The sequence below is a fragment of the Nannizzia gypsea genome, genomic scaffold (genome assembly GCF_000150975.2).
Source record: "Nannizzia gypsea CBS 118893 supercont1.4 genomic scaffold, whole genome shotgun sequence".
Lineage (NCBI taxonomy): Eukaryota > Fungi > Ascomycota > Eurotiomycetes > Onygenales > Arthrodermataceae > Nannizzia > Nannizzia gypsea.
Genome location: NW_003345198.1, coordinates 281241 through 296834, shown reverse-complemented (window position 1 = coordinate 296834; position 15594 = coordinate 281241). Strand labels below are relative to the sequence as shown.

General features: G+C 45.7%; 5 protein-coding genes across 5 annotated transcripts; 2 read left to right on the top strand and 3 right to left on the bottom strand.

Moving 5' to 3' along the window:
- Positions 1-132: 132 nt before the first annotated feature.
- MGYG_04748 (hypothetical protein) lies at positions 133-861 on the top strand (the record flags this gene model as incomplete). Its single annotated transcript, XM_003172111.1, has 2 exons — positions 133-426; positions 664-861. 2 exons carry the CDS (start codon positions 133-135, stop codon positions 859-861), a joined length of 492 nt encoding a protein of 163 aa, XP_003172159.1.
- Positions 862-1607: 746 nt separating this feature from the next.
- MGYG_04747 (proteasome component ECM29) lies at positions 1608-7351 on the bottom strand (the record flags this gene model as incomplete). The annotated part of the gene is made up of 4 exons (XM_003172110.1): positions 1608-2020; positions 2084-2157; positions 2220-2425; positions 2486-7351. The coding sequence occupies 4 exons, from the start codon at positions 7349-7351 to the stop codon at positions 1608-1610; spliced, it is 5559 nt and encodes a 1852-aa protein (XP_003172158.1).
- Positions 7352-7894: 543 nt separating this feature from the next.
- Positions 7895-9151, top strand: MGYG_04746 (solute carrier family 25 member 33; the record flags this gene model as incomplete). Its single annotated transcript, XM_003172109.1, has 3 exons — positions 7895-8010; positions 8086-8869; positions 8933-9151. The coding sequence occupies 3 exons, from the start codon at positions 7895-7897 to the stop codon at positions 9149-9151; spliced, it is 1119 nt and encodes a 372-aa protein (XP_003172157.1).
- A 299-nt stretch (positions 9152-9450) lies between these two features.
- Positions 9451-14306, bottom strand: MGYG_04745 (hypothetical protein; the record flags this gene model as incomplete). Its single annotated transcript, XM_003172108.1, has 5 exons — positions 9451-10101; positions 10161-10615; positions 10699-13933; positions 14009-14187; positions 14273-14306. 5 exons carry the CDS (start codon positions 14304-14306, stop codon positions 9451-9453), a joined length of 4554 nt encoding a protein of 1517 aa, XP_003172156.1.
- Positions 14307-15034: 728 nt separating this feature from the next.
- On the bottom strand, positions 15035-15388 carry MGYG_04744 (hypothetical protein; the record flags this gene model as incomplete). The annotated part of the gene is made up of 1 exon (XM_003172107.1): positions 15035-15388. One exon carries the CDS (start codon positions 15386-15388, stop codon positions 15035-15037), a length of 354 nt encoding a protein of 117 aa, XP_003172155.1.
- Positions 15389-15594: the final 206 nt, after the last annotated feature.

The following is a 15594-nucleotide window of genomic DNA, read 5'->3' as shown; positions in this document are numbered from 1 at the left end:
GGTGCGCCAAGCGACAATCTCAGGATATAGTTACAGCAGTAACTGTGCAGAAGCAAACAGAGCCCACGACTTAGCTTTTCCCAAGGGAAATGCTTTTCCTTTCAGACTCTTACTTGAGACTCGATCAGGAAGATGGTAAAGAATTGTCCGCTGGCCTGGATGAAAAGAATACGAGGAGCCAAGCGTGCTGTGCTTCGAAGACTAAGACTCGTCCCTAAAACTTCGTACCAGGGCATCCAGGCTCACTGGCTATCGTCTTCGGAGGGAAGAAGGGAGTCTTCGTTCATGCTGGGCTGCTTGCTGGGAAGCCCTTGCGCCCGTAAGCTCATGGAAGAGGACCACGCTAGCTTCTCTCCGTCTTGGAGAGGTGACACTTCACCTCAGCCCTGCTTCGCTGGTGCTCTGTATGGCTCCATCCACACGCGGGTACTCAGGGCTCTTGGACTGTAGAGCCAGGGTAATTTTCAGCGAGCAAGGAGCAAATCTAATCTCTTTGCTTTTGAGCTCTCGCACATACGATCGCCACAGCTAGACCGTGAGCCAGCTCCTTCAGTGCGCCAGACAGCCGGTAGAAGGTTCTACAAAACCCAGAGATGCGTCGGACTCCGGCTGGATATCCCGATGGATTATCCCAGTCTTCTGATCTGCCGTTTCACTTGGCAGGTGGTAAATGGTGACATCTCCGACTGCAGAGCAAAGGATGAGGCGTCGTCCTCGTCCTCCTCGTCGTTGTTGATGTTGCTTGCCGTTGTGGCTGTCGTTGTCGTTCGAACAAGCAACAAAAGCGGACATTTTTACTCAGCGGCGTCCCGTGATCTACAGGAAGTTGACAAGAACGTCGACCAGCATTTCAAGATATAATTTCTATGAAACTCTCAAGAGAATTCTCCGTGTAGGATATCTGTGCCCAGAAAAGTGCCGGCTGTGTATTATCTGGGTACGTACCTAGGCATGATGTCAGAGCTGTCCACACGCAAGGGAGGGAAGAGCAGCCCGTCTAGTAGAGTCAGTTGAGGATGAGGATAATAGATAGTTATGTGTTAGGATGTTCCATTTTAGCTACGACTCCCACTCATTACCCAGGTTATCCTGAGGGTATTAGGCCTTTTTGTCCCTTATGGTCCTACATATAACAAGCGACCGTGCTATGGGAAGTCTTGAGTCGATCAGTTAGACGACTATTAAAGTGTATCCGTAGATCTAATTCTATTATTTAAGACGAACTGCAACACAGCTGGTCAATAATGGTATCTGACCAGAGAAAAATAGCGAGAAGTTAAGAGGAACTGGACCGTTTACACTGTAAATTTTGAAAATATTCGAAAACGAGGTCGAACCCTTGTCTCCCATTCATTATAATAGGTAGTTAGAAGCCATGTCAACTCCGAGACACCTGGTCATCCCGCATACCTACGACGATGTTTACTCCGAAGCATTCCGCATGCAGCTCTGAGATAACCAGCATCACTCACTAAAAACGAAGATATTTGCATTAGACTCAGCAGAGTGATCGGCTGGTGTTTTGGCCGGATGACGAAGATACTCTATCTCTACCTGTCATACTATGAGTTAATGGTGTCCCCCAAGCTTCGTGGCATTTATAGAAGCTATATTTGCCCCAGAATCTCGTGCCAGACACCTTTGACTGATTCAGACCGCTCGTTGGCCTTCCACTGCTCGATCAGATGTTTCTGGGAACTGCTGAGTGACAAGGAACACTTCTTCAAGGTTTTGACGTACGACAAAACTGCCTGGGCATATTTGCTTCTCACGCTTTCAATAGGTAGATCGATGTCTTCGAACAAATACTCATGCTCCTTGAACAAAGTCGACGCGAGTTTCTTGTCCAGGGGCATTGATGTTGAGTTGCCACCATCCTCTCCGCCGCTGAGAAGTTGTTCGTCGACCCGATTGAAAAGGTCCTTAACACAATCAAATAACGTGGGGTATACGGATCTTCCGGTATATGTGATTATCGGCTTGATTATGGACGACACACTAGAGAGATACTCACAAAGAACTATTGGGTGAGCTTGAGGTGAGTGATTGTACATAATAATTTGAGGCTGCGGCAGGGACGTACCTGACGGTGAAATGTTGGGATTTGCAGCGTTGTATAGACACTCTATCCCTGCATTAAATGTCTTGTCTTCAATGCTAAACCGGTGAAGTAATTATCAGCAGATGTAATCTAAATAAATGCATGCAAAGGGGCTTACTTTGGTGCTCGACTGTCTTTCGAATCAATGTCCATCTTGTCGCTTTTGAGTTCTTCGACCATCTCCTCAAAAATAGGGGACACTACGGCCAGTGTTTCTTTTGTCATATCAAGTTCCTCCAGGTTCCTAGCAAAACGCCCAAGTCCTCTCAGTCCATATGGCCTATAGTCAGCGTTCTTCCGTTTGGCCTCTCGGATCACAATGACCTAGAATATTCGTTAGCAAATAAATAATCTTTCTGAGAAAAATTCGACGGGCCTACTGACCTTCATGCGATTCTTGACGTCACTCTGTTCCTTCAAGAATGCCTTGGAAAGACTAGAAAACTTAACGAACGCTTCAAGAACTTTGTCTTTCCCATCCCAGGTTTTCCCTTCAAGGGCCTTCTCGAGGTGTGGCCAGAGGGACCTCGCTGTGGGAATATCCATATTCTTGTCTATTGAAAGGACAGTTTTTGCCACAGTAAGAGCGGATGCATGTTTGATCGGCCATTGAGGGGAGTCTAACTGGCCCGAGACAAGATCAAGTATCTCATTGAGATACAATGAAATAACCCGCGAACCGCTCACATTATCATTCCATGTCTTGGAAAAGAAATCCTTAACCTCGTCGGTGGTATCATGCATTCCAAGGAATATGAAGGGTAAAAAGGCCGCTGCAACTGCTTGGACCCTATCGTTTGCCAATTTCGACATGGAATTCATAATTTCACCAGCAACTATGCGATGCGCTGTGTCTTCCGATCCGAAATAAAGCGACTTTGCGAATTTGATCGTATCTAGCACATCTTCATTGCTAGCCAAGCGAGTAAGATAACCGATAGCAGAGCTATATGACGCACTGACGGTTTCATTCCTGTCCAAGACAAGTTTTCTTAAGATACGAATAAAGCGAGCTGCATATGGGCGAAACAGTATTTGCTTGGAGCTGAGGATTACCAGGACTCGGCTGCAGCCTACTTTTGATGGTAAGCCTATCGCAGAACGTATTGAAGCCTCCAAAGCAGGCACAACTTCTGCCATACTCGCTTCGTCAAGTGAGTCGAGGAGATGAAGCTCAATTGATTCCATCATGGGTGAGCTTCTGATAGCAGTTAACCTCATTTTGTCAATGGCCTGACCAGTCAATCCGTATTTATCAGCATTCAGATGGACATAGTTCACGGCCTGAGGCTCTATTGACGTCAGAGATGTGAGTAGTCTTTCCAAAATAAGGGCAGCAAACGGCCTGATCAGCGGGCCTGGAGCTTTTTTGACGATCTTGGTGATGGTTAGGATGGAGTATTTTTGGACCCCTTCGACACTCGATTCAATACCTTCACGACCAAGTAGAAATGGAATAATATGTTGCAACATAAGTTTGGCTCGTTTTGATGACGTGTCACCACTCTCCATAGCACGCAAAACAATCTCACTGAGCGTTTGACATAATGACATTGCCGCTTGCCGTACGGTCGACTTAATATCATCAAGGACTTTGAATGATTTTGTGAGGATTTCGTTCAGAAACTTGTCATATTTTTCAACCTGACATCCCTGGAGTAAGGAGGCAATACCGGCGCAGGCAGCTTGCCTCACGCGCCATTGTTTTCCATCCACGACACTTCGCAGGAGATCCTCCATGATTGCGTCAAAGTTGGCGTCAATGATAGCGTTTGGGTCTTTCACAAGGGCGTTCCATATATCGTTCATCGATCTTTGTACGTTAGGATTTGGATCAAATCTGTACCTATAAAGCTTTGGGTATAGTTTTGGATTCTGTGAAAGATACCCGTTCTCACTGGAGTCTGAGAGAACATTACTAAGACCAAAACGGCCAAAGGCAGCACGACTCGACCATATTGCACTATTAGAAGCCAGTGACATGAAACGATAGACAAGGCTTGGATCACCAACTTCAGATGCAAGGCCTACAATGTCTTTGTAGGTGGTAATTGAACCATCACCAGTCGGTAGAGCTCCAGGTTCAAACAGTTCCGTTTCCTCAGAGATCTTTCCACCTCCCATATTGGAGCTGTCAGCAGTGAATGATCGTACGAGGTCACGAACTAAGTCGTCTTTGAGGCTTTGGCTTCCTAGCTCATATACTAGCGATAGACCTCTTGATGATGATTCTTGAACAGTTTCGTCCTTGTCGGAAAGTAACCAGATGAATGTTTGTTGGCATTTCCAGAGGCGAGACTGAATCTCTTCCTTTTGACCACAATATTGTATAAGGCAAAGAAGCCATATGACTGATGCTTTTTTCAATGATGGCTTGGGAGCTTTACAATCACTCATGACCTTGTCAAGAATTGTAGAAAGCACAGGGGAGGGAATTTTTGAGGAAGGCTTCTCAATATCCACGTCCAAAGACGAAGTCAGGGAAGCCGACTGCCATCCTGCTGCCACTATGCTCAAGGCCTCCCCAATAGCAAATTGCACCTCAATGACTTTAACTTCATGTAGAGAATAAAGTAGATTAAGCAATTGCTCTAACTTAGTAGATGCAACGTCACCTTTCGGGATAATTAGGGATAAACGTCCAAGAGCGGCTATAGCTGGTTCACTGTGCTTTTTAGCATCAGCAGAGATAGATTCAAAGATTGCCTCCCATTTATCATCTTTGATGTTATCCATAGTAATGGCAGCTGCAAGGCTGAGCTGTCCAATTACATCATAAGCGGCTTTCTTAAAGGCAGAATCGCGAGAGCTCTTCAATATATCGAGTGCTGTGTCTAGGCATTCTTGTGATTTTTCATGTAGACCTTGAACCTGAGCACCCCGAATTCGTGACCGGGAGAGCATAAACGCCTGGCCTAACAACGCTCCGCGTGCCTTGTATGCCGCAGTACCAGCGGCCGCCTGCCAACTGGAAGAATGGGGAGATAGAGTTTCCCATGCCCGGTCCCTGTTCTCCTCAGGATAATTAGGGTGGCTGATCAGGATGCCGAAGGCTTGAGCGGCCGTATCTTGGTCAGGTGGTGCTCTTTTGAACAAGATACCGATTAGGGGTTCGCAATACTTTACTAGAGGGTGAAGGAGCCTGTTGGGTGTGAGAGAGGCAATTTCAAGAAAGTGGGTAGCTGACCGGCCAATTAATGGTGCAGAGCTTGAAAGTAGCTGCTTTAGGCAAGCCTTTAAAAACAGTGGAAGAACGTCATCGTACTCAGTAAGATGCGTCTTAATAGAAGCTCGGGCATCTTCGCTGTTTGAAAGAACACTGTCGAGACGCTGTTCCCAATTGTGCTCAATATCTTGAATTGCATCAGTGTCCATCAAGGCCTCACAAAGTAGTATATTCCGAAGGTATGTGATAGCATTTTCGTACACAAGGGCGTACTTCTCAGAAGCCAGGGTTGACTGAAGGGTTTGTCGGAGAATATCATTTTCTTCAGTATCTTCGTCAAATAGATACTCTGCTAATTCTTTGAATCGTGGAAAGATGTATCGTTTATTTTCAGCGATTGGAGTTGTGATGTTATCACACGGATTCAACATGCGATACCAGTAAGGGTCGAGCCCTTTCCTCCCCTCTTCAGCAATTTCTAGCCCGCCATCTTGGCCACCAGCAATGGCTAGCAAATCAATACACCTGCCGTGAATGTCATTGTATGGCATACAACGGTTGGAGAATCGGACGGCGGCAAACCGAGTGCTTCTAACAACGTTGGCCCCACTTATTGGATTTCTTGACCCAGGTTCAACAGTCGCGAACCTGATTAAAATAGGGCGAATCTGATCTATTGAGCTCTGATCCAAGACCTTGGTGATGGAGTTGAGAACTCCACCAAGAGCCTCTTCAATGCTAACAAAAATCTGAGGGCCAGAGGTGTCACAGCTTAGGGAAGAAAACATCCACTCAAGTAAATCAATATCAATAGGGTTGTTACTTCCTCCAGTTAAGGATGGATCAATCTTTGGAGCAAGTAGCCCTATGGACTCATAAGCGAGGGCCCTGGAACTAAGTTCAGCTGGTTTTAATGGTTGACTGGTAGCTGGCCAACCTTGACCTTCGACCATTTCCCTCAGAGATTTAATGATACTGGGTGAAACCAAGTTCAAGTCTGAAGGCGCTCCCATCCTCGTCAGCCAAGTGACGAAAGAGAAAATTTGATGTCGTAGTTTGGATACTTCTAACCCCCTGGCTCCGCCTAGGCTGCCGGATGTGAGGCCATCATTAAGAACTTGAATAATATGCTGGCTTTTGGTAGTTGCTTGAACAGATTTACTCAAAAAATGGAGAATTTTCATTTTCAACGCAGGACGGGCGGGCAGGGCGCCATCGGCCTCTGTTGACCCTAGGTAAAGAGAAAATAACTGATCAACCACGAGATCAGACTCCAAATCTGGGCGAAATCGTTTGAGTATATCGTCTCCAATATCGGATATTCGTGCGTTTGCGTCCGCGGTTGCAATCAACGCTGGAATGAACCGATCGGAATCCTTGAAAGCACCGCTGTTTATAAATTTCAAAGCAGCCACTTTTGTGTCTATGAGATTTAAACCACCAGGAGCGGCTGGGTCCCAAGTTTCACCATTTGAAGTCTGGCGACTTAAAAATATCGTTTCTGCCATAGATAACCCTGGAGAAGCACCTATTGTGGGCGTAAGAAGAAGTAGCTTTCCAAACCAGGATGAGAGATATGTGCTGTCTCCCGGAAGCAATTTCATGCTGCTTTCTAAATCTAAATCCTCATTGCTCCCCTTAGGTGGCAGTTTTATAAGGGGTAAGAGCTTCAGCACTAAGTTGAACACAATAGAAGCTTGAGCCTCAGAGCCATTGAACTGGGATATTCCATGAAGCAAGGATGGTAGAAGATCAAGACTCGATGGGCCCATCCGATTAAGGCCATGCCGGATATAAATCAGATCGAAGTGTCTGATAAGGGAATTATTGGTTTCTTTGAATTGTTTCATTAAGGCCTCAACCGGAAGAGCGATGGATTGCGATTGGACCCTGGTATTAATGTGCTGGCAAAGAGACACCACCTTGTTCCGGACAGAGGCATTCTCAGATGCAAGTTTCAGTAACAATGGTGCAAGATATGTATGAAGAAGGCTCTGTAGCTTTGAATCTGAGTCTGCAAGAGCAACACGTAGCTCCAATTTGGATACTAGTGAGAGCTCTCTCTCCTCTGTGCTTTCAACCATGGTTATTGAGTGGCTGTCAGTGGGTAAATAATGTAGGAGGAAATTTTCATGAGCCAAAGGAATTTATCTCAATTTCTCCGAGTATGTGGTTTTACCAGGCAGATATCGCAATATTTCTTCATCTTCTTCAAGGCAGCCAGAAGCTGTCGCGTCCTTTGTCAGTTCGACGTTGGTCCTGGGTGAATACGCTTAGTAATCCATACTCACGTGAATTACTTCCGCGTTTGGCGTCTAGTAAGCGCCCTTATCATTTGGTATTACGTAAGTGATAATCAAACTCTGTTCCTGGTTCCTTTTTTTTTTATCAAAGGACGAGGATAAGAAATTTGTCCAGCGCGTTGATGAAGGGCAACGAGCTCAGTGCATTCATTACTCCCTTATTTTCCACTTATCTCGATGCCATAATTTTAGAATAACATGACTTTAATCTTCACTCACTAGCTTCTTTTGATATTAATCCTTTAATCCCTCGACAACACCAGTTTTCGCCCGTCGAAGGAGCCTTGGTCTTACTGCCAGTTGCTTTGTTCTACGGATGAAAAGATGGCACATTCTCCTCAAGGATCATTGATACAACCTACAATCATTACAAGCCCACAGCTTAAGCCAAAATCTGATAATGATTTGGTTAAATCCCTCTCACATCTGGTCGCCGGAGCGTAAGTGAACACAACTTGCCAATTAGCAATGTGCAACGAAAACTCTTTTTACTAACTCTTATTCTTTCAATCTAGTACCGGCGGTGCCATTACCGCAGTCCTCACATCGCCGCTTGACGTCTTGAGAACTCGGTTACAATCTGACTTTTACCGTCCAATACTCTCATCAGCGGCCGGTCCCCAGGCTATGCAGCAGCAAGCATTCCAAGCAACTCGTCCTATGCTAGGGCACATCCGCGAAACTTTCCAGATACTCTTTTCAATATACCATATCGAAGGTTGGCGCGGGTTATTTCGAGGCCTTGGACCCAACTTGACTGGCGTTGTACCGGCCAGTGCCATTAAATACTATACCTACGGGAACGTCAAACGCATAATCGGTGAATCGCAAATTTTCGGGCCAAATAGCGAAAATGCAATGGGGTGTCATATTATATCGGCTGTTACCGCAGGTATAACTACTGGGACTCTCACAAGCCCAATTTGGGTGATCAAGACACGACTCCAACTTGACAAGTCACAGTCAGCCAACAATCCACAAGCTGCCCCAAGACGATATAAGAATAGTTTTGATTGCGCAAGACAGGTTCTACGGCAGGAAGGCCCCAGGGGGCTATATAGAGGACTCTCAGCAAGTTATCTAGGAAGCTTGGAGACGACATTTCATCTTGCCCTCTATGAGCAGTTAAAGATGCTCATGGCGCAAATGAAGTCCAACCGGGATGAGCTTTCAGCCATGGCAGGTGCTCGCACTACCGAAAACAAAACATTGGGAGATCGAGTGTTTGGCCTATTAGGAATGGGTGGTGCTGCTGCACTTTCGAAATTCCTTTCTTCAATCATTGCATACCCACACGAGGTAAGTAGTTATACACTTTTGCGACGCATGTTGGAACTTCAAACTAACTTGCAACTCTTTCAGGTAATCCGAACGCGACTACGACAAGCCCCTATGGCCAATGGCCATGTAAAATATACTGGAGTAGTCCAGTGCTTCCGGCTTCTCTGTAGGGAAGAGGGTTTCAGAGCTTTATATGGCGGCTTGACGCCACATCTCCTTCGTTCCATCCCTTCTGCAGGCATCACACTTGGCGTTTATGAGGCCGTTCTTGAAGGGTTCAAGCTACTTTCCGAAGACTAAAACATGAGCGTTTTGTTTGTGGTTGGGTGTTGGGCCAGGCGTTTCCGATAATGGATATCTTTCGAGCTGTATTATTATGAACAACTATATATAATAGAACTAAGGCTGTAGACGGCTAAGGTGTAAGATATGGAAAAGGAGGTACAAAATTTAGATAATTTATTGTCTTTGCCATGAGCAGAATATATACCAGTGACTCTAGTATTTATATACAAAATGCTGCATCTAAATATATATTATACATAGGTACGCGAAACCCATTATTCAAACCCAGAGCCAAAACTACGTATATGTAGATTTTAGGGCATTGTACCGTTCAGTCGTCGGGTCTCGGCTGCTGTAGCTCTCAGCACACGACCGACATCATCCTCAACGTCATCCATAGTTTCAGTATCTACAACTTCACTTGAGACTGTGCCGTTTCTCTTCTGGTTGCTAAACAAGCACTGCCAAACGTCCGAGTCTCGAACCATCTCACCGTCACCGCCCGGCCCGGAAAGCAAATTTCCTGGTGTCACATCTTCCATCTCATGGGAATTTGCGGACTCAAGGGTATTTTCATCCAGGTGTCGAAGGCTCATTAGATGGTTAAGACCCGTGCCGTTTAAGTTTGAATGGCTATTTCTCTCCAGGTCCTCGTGGCTTTCCGATATAAAGCTGGACGACATATAACTTTGGGTTTCCTTTTTCTTCAAGCTCTCTTCGCGTCTACGTGCAGTATGAGCGAGCCGACGAGCCACGGAAATTTGATAAATGGTCTCCTCAACCGTGTTAGCAACCAGATACATCCAGACTGTTGTGTCTTGATGCTGGCCAATACGATGAACGCGAGCTATGGCTTGGAGTTCAATGGCGGTGTTGATCAGCGGCTCGCAAAGAAAGACGTGGGTTGCGTTAACTAGATTGAGGCCGGATGCATGGGCCTTTGCATGAAGGAGGAAGCACTCTTTCTATTTGTTTGTTAGAGATTAGAATGTAAGTAAACGGCATAAAGAAACAGGGCACATACGGTATGGTCTTCTTTAAACCTTTCGATACCAGATTGCTCATCAATACTTGAATGCCCAATTTTGAATCGGTAAAATACCAGGCGTAGTGTGGACAAAAAGCTTTTATTCTGTGAAAAGACAATAGATTTAGCTCCCGGGTCATGCTGTCGTAGCCATAGCAAGTGCCGACAGAGAGTATCAATCTTCGTTCCGTAAGACCCAGGAAGATCAATATTCTGGATTTCTTCCAGCACTTTTGAGCTTATATCAGAATATATAGGATTCTTCTGCGGGTTTCCTAGTTCTGTACTAGGTGCATTCTCTTCCTGAGCAACAATTTCCTGCGGTTTGTAGGTAATCTCATGGAAGTCTCTCATTTTTAAACGGCTCTTGCATACGGGACAGCTTTGGCTTTGACGCCACCAATGCCGTATGCAATCCTTGCAAAATTTGTGACCGCATATAGTCAACACGCCTATATCCACTTGTATTAGAAACCGTTTCGCTCAAGCATATAATTTTAGAAACTATAAAAGAACAAGGGGCTGGAAAACGAACCAATATCGAAGGCAGAATCACAGATGACGCAGACTCTTGTGGTTTCATCAGCCCCAGATTCATCACGGAGATGTAGAAGATATCGGTGTTTGGCTTTTAATGAGGATAGCTTGGAATCAATCTGCTTTTCAACTTCCAGCTTCGAGTCGAAGTCCTCTTGATTCACGGGATTACCCTTTTGCTCTTCGTCATATGGCGCAACTGTATCGGATATCTGTTGAAGCTGGCGGTAATATTCAAGCCTCTTATTCATAACGCTTCTGAAAAGCTCCATTTGCTTTTCCAAGGGAGGAATTGCTTTTGACTGGACTGAGAACAGTTTGCTCACTTGACGGAGTATGTCGTTCACGATTGAATGTTCTGCATGAGCTCTGGAGCTGCCCTGTATCTCTTGCCGTTCCAAAGATACAGCCAAGTTGCGAAGCTCATTCACAAGTCCTCGCAATGAAAGCTGTCCACAGGGCAGTTTCAATTCCTCGCACTTATTTATCAGAGAAATGTATAGCTCCGGAGCTGGGCCTTCACCCATTCTTGCTCTCTCCATGGCAACTCCAACCTCGTGGGTAATCAAATTATTCACTTGGCCCGTAATCGCTGCGAAATGTCTTGCAAACATTACTCGAAGGCCTTCCATGTAAACGTACATTTCGTCCTGGTGCTTCGTTGACGATTCATACTCGTCTCCTTTCAGCTCAGATCCTTCTTCTTCATCGACCAGCGCTTGTAAAAGCAGGTTTGCCATATGATCCAACCATTTGTTGAATGTATCGGTATGAGGTTTCATAGAATCGCAGAAATCTTCAACCTGGTCCAGCAAACGCCGACTTTCTATGCCAATAGAGTCTAGGGTCGTGGACATACCAGGAACATGGAATACTCCATCTTTATTCACTTTGGCTTTGAGGCGGTTGATTTGTCCATTGACCATTTGAATCGTATCCGCAAGCATTTCCCTTCTGATCAATTTTGCAGTCTCGTACCCGTTTTCCTCCTGTTTCTCTAATTCACGAAAGTCGTCGGAGTCAGGCTCTGTAATCTTGGGGTCCGTTTTGATCTGATAATAGGCATTGGCCATGAAAAATTCACACATATGTTCAGCGTCAAGGGCAGTCCGAAGCCTATTCCGAAGTACTCCTAGTTTGTTAAGCTGTTCATTCTCTGATTCATCATCCTCGCTATATTCGTCTTCTTCATTGTCATCACCATGAAGTTCTCTTTTCGTCACACTTTCTTTTGCTAGTTCAGCTCGTCTTTTGAGCTCTTCATCGAGTTGATCTCGACACCCCTGGACTATTAAACCTGATCTCTTCGCTGCGTCTTTCCAGATTTTCAAGGACTCTTTTGGCTTCAAGGCATTTTCCATTATCTGACCTCTTCGGATCTGGGAAATGAGAAGAGTACGTTCCTCAGCACGTATCTTGGTTTCGTTTTGGTCAATCATAACCGCAAGTACGTCAGCGACGGATCGAAGCGGTCCGCTGGTTCCAAGGGTTCGCGCCGCGGCTACGTCAACTTTAGGCTGAAGACAGGCTTGCCTAAGTTTTGATAGCCACGACTTCATCTTACTGATGACCATCCCTGTCTGGGGTTGTAATAACTGAGGATCCCATTCGAACGACCTAGGAGTGCCAGATCTATCTAATTCACAGTCATCGCACATTTGTTGGAAAAGCTGATCATAATGCTGTTCCTCCACGGCAGTAAATGGAATGGTGATGACGACTCTCTTTTGTTTCGGCAGTCGAAGCTCATGGGAGACAATGTCTTTGTTATGTCTAAGGGCAATCTTTCGAATCATCGATTTGAAAACGGGAGGGTATGTGCAGACTCTTTTCCAGATGCTCGCTGAGAGACAGAAAGGTTCATAGTGTAAGAATGACAGTAGCCCATATATATCTTCGATATCCTTTCGCAATGGGGTACCAGTCATAGCCCATGCGTTGCATCGTGGAATAATCCTAGCAACCCGAGCGGGTTTGCTAGTCTGTGATTCAACCATCTGAGCTTCATCAATACAAACTCGCCACCAGGATATTTGTACCAAAGGAGACTTTCTTGTCGGGACCCTTTTAGTGTGACGGGAGGACCGGTCGGGAGGGTCTTCTGCGTAATATATTTCTGTGTTCATAACCGAATAAGTCATCAGGACTATATCATAGGAAGCCAGATCGCGGGTCAGTTCCTTGTCATCCATCTTGCTCTTTTTTAGTCCGGTGTAATGTTTCACTCGGAGACCTGGGGCATGGATGGCAATCTCTTGTTCCCACTGCTTCAAGATTGAAGGGGGCGTTATTATCAGTGTTGCTCTAGATTCTAGCAACCCGGCGGGGGTAGGAGGATAAAATCGATCACCCTGATCAGGCCGCTGGTGAGCACATATCAGGGAAAGCATTTCCACGGTTTTCCCCAATCCCATCTCTTCGGCAAGGATGCCTCCTCTCAAGTGTCTTTCCGTATGGTTCCAGGATGAAAGGTTCCTGATCACTACTCTGAAGAGTAGGCTTATATAGCATTGCTGGCCGTCCGCATCCAGAACTTTATTGAAAGATAGTGGAATTTCGTCAGGAAATTCCCGGTGACTTAAGGTTCCGTCAGGCAATATCTCCATGCCTTCTCGTGCCAGTAACCAGCTGACAGTTCTTTTCTGGAATGGGAACAAAGTACACTTCATCAGGCTCGATCCCTCGACCTGGGGTACGTGTTGCTCTGACCGAGGGACATGGACATTGTCGTAAAAGTCACTTAGGCTTAGCTGTGGCTGCTCTATTTGAGGGTATTTCTTTGGGAGTGGGTGTGGAGGGTATGTTGCATCATCAGGTATATCAAACTGCGTCTTGTAGTACTGCCAAAGTGCTCTCGAAGCAAAGTCTGGTATCATATATCGTACTTCAGCGGAATCTATCCATAGTATCCTTGTCTCAAGGACGTAAGATCGGGTATGAGAACCGGGACCTCTTTTTAAATGAGTTTGTGAATAAACAGCAGGGAGCTTCCCGTGAGCGCAGTATATAGAAGTCGACTTTGAAACGGATGTCCATAGAGCATCTACAAGACAATTCTCTGGTCGAGAGTCGAGACCTTCAGCTTCTTCCAGAATTATTTCGTGTGCGCTTGTCCACAAGGTCAAATTCACACCCGGTCTGGTATGATGCGGGTTTCTAATCAGTGCAACTACGGGTATATCTATATCATGATCATTACATGAAGGAGGGTTGAGTGGTGGTTTGCTGAATTCCTAAATAGGCGAAGGAAATATATTAGCTGGGCAATCAAGGGCATGATTGCAAGGACGAGCAGAGGTCTGGCCCACAAGTAGCATTTCGATTTTACCAATTGCGATATACTGGGGTAAGATATCCGCGGCATATTGCAAATCAATACAGGGCCGTTTCTTATCAATTCTTCTCCGTTTTTCAGGAGGTTCCGAGCCCGTTTCTGGTCCCTCAAAGTTGAAATTGGCAAGCCATGCAAGCTCGTCTGGGACGCGGCCTATAGAATGGTTAGTATAACACTATTACCTAGTGACAAGCACAGGGCAGAGCGGTAACAGGAGTAACCAATCTTGGACCCATACCCGGAATTTTGACGGTGTATTGCTCGAATGCCATCTCTAACAATTGTTCTGTTGAGCTTGCGCTCTCGAGGATGAATTTAGGCAGAACCGCAGGGAGTGAACTCGGCGGACTACTTAAGTAAGGAGTTACCTAGGTACTTAACTTGATACCATGCAGCCAATCATAACCAATGAAGTACGGCGATCATACTCAGCTTGTTAAGCCATAATGCCAAGTAGCCAATAATAATAAAGGTATTTTCAATAACACTTTTATATATGGATAATACTTTACATACCTTACCTAAGCACTGCTTCTCTCCTTCTACATAGTCCAATTCTCTCCTTAGCCTGTCCCTTAAATCTCCCCCTTAGACCTTTCTCTTGACCTCTTTCTTACTAAGTTTCCTACTTATAAGGTCTTACTGCTCTCCTTTTATTTTCTACTGCCCTTAATTTCAGTAGCAGGATAGAGAGCCCTAGAGGGAGGAGACAAGTCAGGCCATCGTCCGCCGTATGAAGATATATTAAATAGCACCCTATTCTATGGATTGGGCCTTTGGGTGCAGCGATGGCTTGGTGTCCCTTCAATGGCCAACGCTAGTTAAGGGTCTCATTCTTCTCCTCCTTCTCCTTCGCCTGCCTGCGCTTCTCCGCCCTCCTGGCCTCTGTAACTTATTGTTGGACCAAAAAGCAACGCTGTTTAGTTAGCAGCAGCGAATGATGAGGATAATGGCACGTCTGAAACTTATTTATTGCATTGCTTAAACTACCTCATTCTTTTTATCTAATAGGCATATCCTTCTCATCTCCCATGGCTTCCTCCTTCGCTCCCTCTTTCTCCTTCTCCCTCTCCTTCGCCTTCTCCTTGGCCTGTCGGCGCTTCTCTGCCCTCCTGGCCTTGAGTTTGGCCTTTTGATGTGGTCTTGGGCGTCGGCGGTGGTGGTGTTGTTGGGGGACAGGACTGGGGCCACTGGCCCCGCCGCGTAGGGTCTCTGCCCACGCCTTGGAGGCGTCTGCCCATTTATGGGCGGCTTGCTCTCTTGCTGCTGCTGCTGGCCTTGTTGTTGTTGCTTTTACCGCTGCTGCTGCTGCTGCGGCTGCTGCTGCTGCGATTGCGTTTTCGGTTTTGGTCATTTTGAGTTATGCTAGTTATAACGCTTATTAAGTTAGAATTGTGATAATCATAGGGGGTATAAAAGCGCATAGTACTTACATTTGAAATGTTATATGTTGCTGAGGGAGAGAGAAAAAGAGAAGAGTAGGAGGGGAAGAACTAATCTAGAGATATAAATATGCCTGTGAGCAACACACGACTAAGGAATGATGGGGCCCAGCAACTT